We start from the raw sequence: 3,495 nt of genomic DNA, 5'->3' as shown, positions 1-3,495 counted from the left end.
GCGAGTATACGGGCTCGGCCGGATTTTCCGACCAGAACAGAGCCCGTATACTCGCCCGGCCCGTAAAAATATTTACCGCGGCCCGCAAACCGCTCGCCTCGACCAGTATATCTACGGGTTCGCGGCGCATTTGCGGGTCAAAACCCTATCCCTCCGCCGCCGCCGAGCTCCGCAATTCCCCACTCCTCTCTTCACATTTCTCGCTGCCGGTGAACCCCTTCCGCCTCTAGCAGCCAGGTGGGGCCGCATGTGGAGCTCTGGATGCAGCTCCGAGAGCAGATCCGGCGGCAACAGCGACCCTGGGCGCGAGTGGCGCGTCCGGTCGGACGGTGCGAGGAAGCGCGGGGCGAGGAAGTGGACCAACCACGGCCCCTCGCCGCCGAGCTTCTGAGTCCGCGAGACGGACGAATACGACCGTCGGCACGGCCGTACGTCGTCCTCTGCCGCGGCCTCGTCCTCCGCGGCGAGATCTTCCTACACTGGGAGCTCCTCCTCTTCCAACGCGGGCCTTCTCCCCGTGAAGAGGGAGTGGTGAGCCGAAGGAGATCGAGTTTGTCCCCGTCAAGCAGGAACCCGAGCAGCTCGGGAGCCGCGGAGTCATCAGGCCGGAGGACTTCGTCGCCGATGTCGACGCGGTCACGGCCGCCATTGCCGAGCGGAGCTTGCGCGAGAAGGCGGAGCGCCGGCGCCACCACGAGAAGCTCGAAGACCTCGTGTTCCGGCCGGCGGTCGCGGCAACCTCGCCGCCAAGGAGAAGGACGACGGTGGCGGCGCATCCGCGAGGAGCATATGGAGAAGTACATCGACCTCGGCAGCTCCGGCGAGGAGGATTGAGCTCCTCCCCGGCGTCGTCCATGGCCACGAGCTCGCCGCTGTGAGATCCCCACCCCTTCTAGTACTAGTACTGAGGTAGTATGTAATATGAATTAGTGTTTGTAGTGTTTGATCATGTAATATATGTAGTATGTGATGAATTACTATGGTGCAATTTCTTCCGCGAAACTGTTTTTTCAAATTATGCAGTTTCATCTATGGTTTCTATTTGGTCGTGCTCGTTTTCGACCCGCAAACAAGGTCTTCGTCAAACTGCAAACGTGTTTTGCGGGTCAGGATTTTGTGGGGTCTGCTAGAATTGCTCTAAAGATGGGTTTGCGAGGAGAGGGAAGAACCGGTTGGCTATGTGGAGGGCGCCAACTTGAGGATGTCAAACTGCAGAGTAGCCGGTGCTCGTGTTGATGACTTGGTGTGGTCAGTGGACTTGGAGGCGGAGGCGGAGATGAGTCGGGCGTCCCACTTGGACTCCATGACACGGCTTCCTCAAGATATTAGCTGCGGGGCATTGGGGCGCCGCTTGGGACGAGGATCGGGGCGCTGGGGAGGCAGGGAACCGGCTCCGTGATCTATACGGGATCGACGGGGTGGAGGATACGCGTGATGGAGGCAGCCGCCGGAGCTGCACGGGCGGTGGACCGGTGGTCAGAAAACCTACCGTCATGGAATCAACCCCTCACGTCTGACCGACAATCTAGATCGTTTGAGGAAAGGATCGCCAAAAGCGTGCGCGTCGGGAGTGACCTCGGCGTGCGGGTCGTTGGGAGATTCGCTGAGCCGTAACTTCCTCCGCCATAATTCACCGCGGGCTACCGTGGTAACTAACTCAACTCCGCGCCAGATCCTGCATATCCTCTTCTCACGCTCCTTACATCCGCTCGCTCCTCCCATCCGCTCCTCCTATAAACCAAGGCGCCACTCATGCACAATCCACATCACGCCGGCAAGCAGTGTATTTGATTAGTCACAAGCCATAATCAGTTTTTTTCTAAGTTCTGATCCATCAATGGCTCATCCACTCAACTTCTTCTTCCTCCTGTTCGTCTCCGCTGTTGTATCTGTGCGTGGTGCTGGCCTTGGGCTTGTTTCGCCGGTGCCTATCGGTAAGAGGTACATCGTCGGCGGGGCGGACGGGTGGCGCGTGCCACCACGGGAGAACAAGGACCTGTACTTGAAGTGGGCCTCCACCATTGAGTTCTTCGTTGAGGACTCCATTGGTAAGAAGGACCAACTAAGAAAAGAAGTATGATCGATCAAGCTGCATGCATTTTGTTTCATTGATAACTCTCGTTCTTTCTTGTGAAGAATTCATGTACAAGAACGACTCAGTCGGAAAGGTGAACAAGTACGCATACTACCACTGCAACTGGACGACACCGACCTCCGCACTGCCCGCCAAGGATGGCAGCTCACTCTTCCTCCTCGACGCCCCCGGCATCGCGTACTTCGCCAGCGCCGACATCAAACATTGCAAGAAGGGCCAGCGCCTCATGCTCAACGTGAAGGGCAGGCCAACCCTGGCTCCGTCAGCTGATATTTCAAGCCCTCCTGCCCCTGTGTCGCCCACACCTGCACCGGGACCGGCGGTGCTTGGAGAGCCGGTAATGGACAGCGGTGCCACAACACTGGCCTCGTCGTCTAGTCACGCCTTGGCGCTGGTGGTTTCTGTCACAACACTTGCCTTGATGGGGAGGATGAGGACCTGAATGCCCGCGACACGATGAGGCGCAGCATTGTAGGTGCCTAGTTCAGATTCTCTCGCGTGGTTAATTTCTTAATCGCGGGCCGAACCGTTCGGCATGGTAGTGAGAGTGTGTGTTGTGTGAGTATTTTATCGGTCGACACAATAAATATTTTTGACGACCATTATTGATCTTGCTGCAGAATGAAAGAAATTAACTTCTGTATTTTATCGGTCGTTTTCTTGCAATATTGTGCAGATAGTCTCTAACTTCTGTGTTGATTCTGTTTCTATATGCACAAGAATACGACCAAACTAGATCACCAAAGTATTTCTTGCGAAAAAAATTCATTGCGCCAAGGAAAAATACTGTTGAAATTAGCTGAATTAACGATTTTCGGTGTTAAAACCAGCCAAATCGTGGAAGGGGTGTATTGCGAACGGTTTTCAGAGTTTAGGGTTATATTTTGAGCCAAATATTAGTTTTTAATATGAACCATAGGGCAAATTTATGGGGTGGAAGTGTAAATTGGACTTCTTCTTTTTTCTTTTCTTAACTCACATCAGATTTATATATTATTAGTTGAACATTGCATACAACCAAAATGACCCAAGGCCCCCCTGCCCCTCGCTGAAGGATTGAGGGAGGCATGCATCACCTGAAGCATAAGCAAAATAGGCTAGCCATTGCAACGGGCCATTAGAATATAAGCCTTTTTCTGTTAGTATTAAATTATCTTACATACCACTTCAAATAATTTTCTTAGTAACCACTTGAATAAAACTAGTATATATTAAAAATCACTTTGACTAATCAAAAAAGTTTCTTATGATTTTTTTTCTCATGCAAGTAGTGAGATTTATTCATAATATACTAAATAAAATTTTCATGTCACTAGAGAACAATGTCCCGTGAAATCGCAAACGAGTAAAAAAAAGAATGTTTTGTGTTACATTTGAAACTATATTTCATTTTGATTTAG

The 3,495-nt window shown here is 52.1% G+C and overlaps 1 protein-coding gene across 1 annotated transcript; it reads left to right on the top strand.

Moving 5' to 3' along the window:
* The first annotated feature begins 1,837 nt into the window (after positions 1–1,837).
* Positions 1,838–2,591, top strand: LOC125521448 (stellacyanin-like). The gene is made up of 2 exons (XM_048686499.1): positions 1,838–2,048; positions 2,137–2,591. The coding sequence occupies exons 1-2, from the start codon at positions 1,838–1,840 to the stop codon at positions 2,535–2,537; spliced, it is 612 nt and encodes a 203-aa protein (XP_048542456.1). The 3' UTR covers positions 2,538–2,591.
* Positions 2,592–3,495: the final 904 nt, after the last annotated feature.

The sequence above is a fragment of the Triticum urartu genome, chromosome 7, assembly GCF_003073215.2.
Source record: "Triticum urartu cultivar G1812 chromosome 7, Tu2.1, whole genome shotgun sequence".
Taxonomy (NCBI): domain Eukaryota; kingdom Viridiplantae; phylum Streptophyta; class Magnoliopsida; order Poales; family Poaceae; genus Triticum; species Triticum urartu.
This window is presented reverse-complemented; position numbering and strand designations above follow the sequence as displayed.

What these genes read in the sequence shown, in the direction of transcription:
- LOC125521448 (XM_048686499.1), top strand. Translation starts at nt 1,838, where the DNA reads ATGGCTCATCCACTCAACTTCTTCTTCCTCCTGTTCGTCTCCGCTGTT. An exon ending in CTTCGTTGAGGACTCCATTG is followed by an intron (nt 2,049 to 2,136) that starts GTAAGAAGGACC and finishes TTTCTTGTGAAG; the next exon opens with AATTCATGTACAAGAACGAC.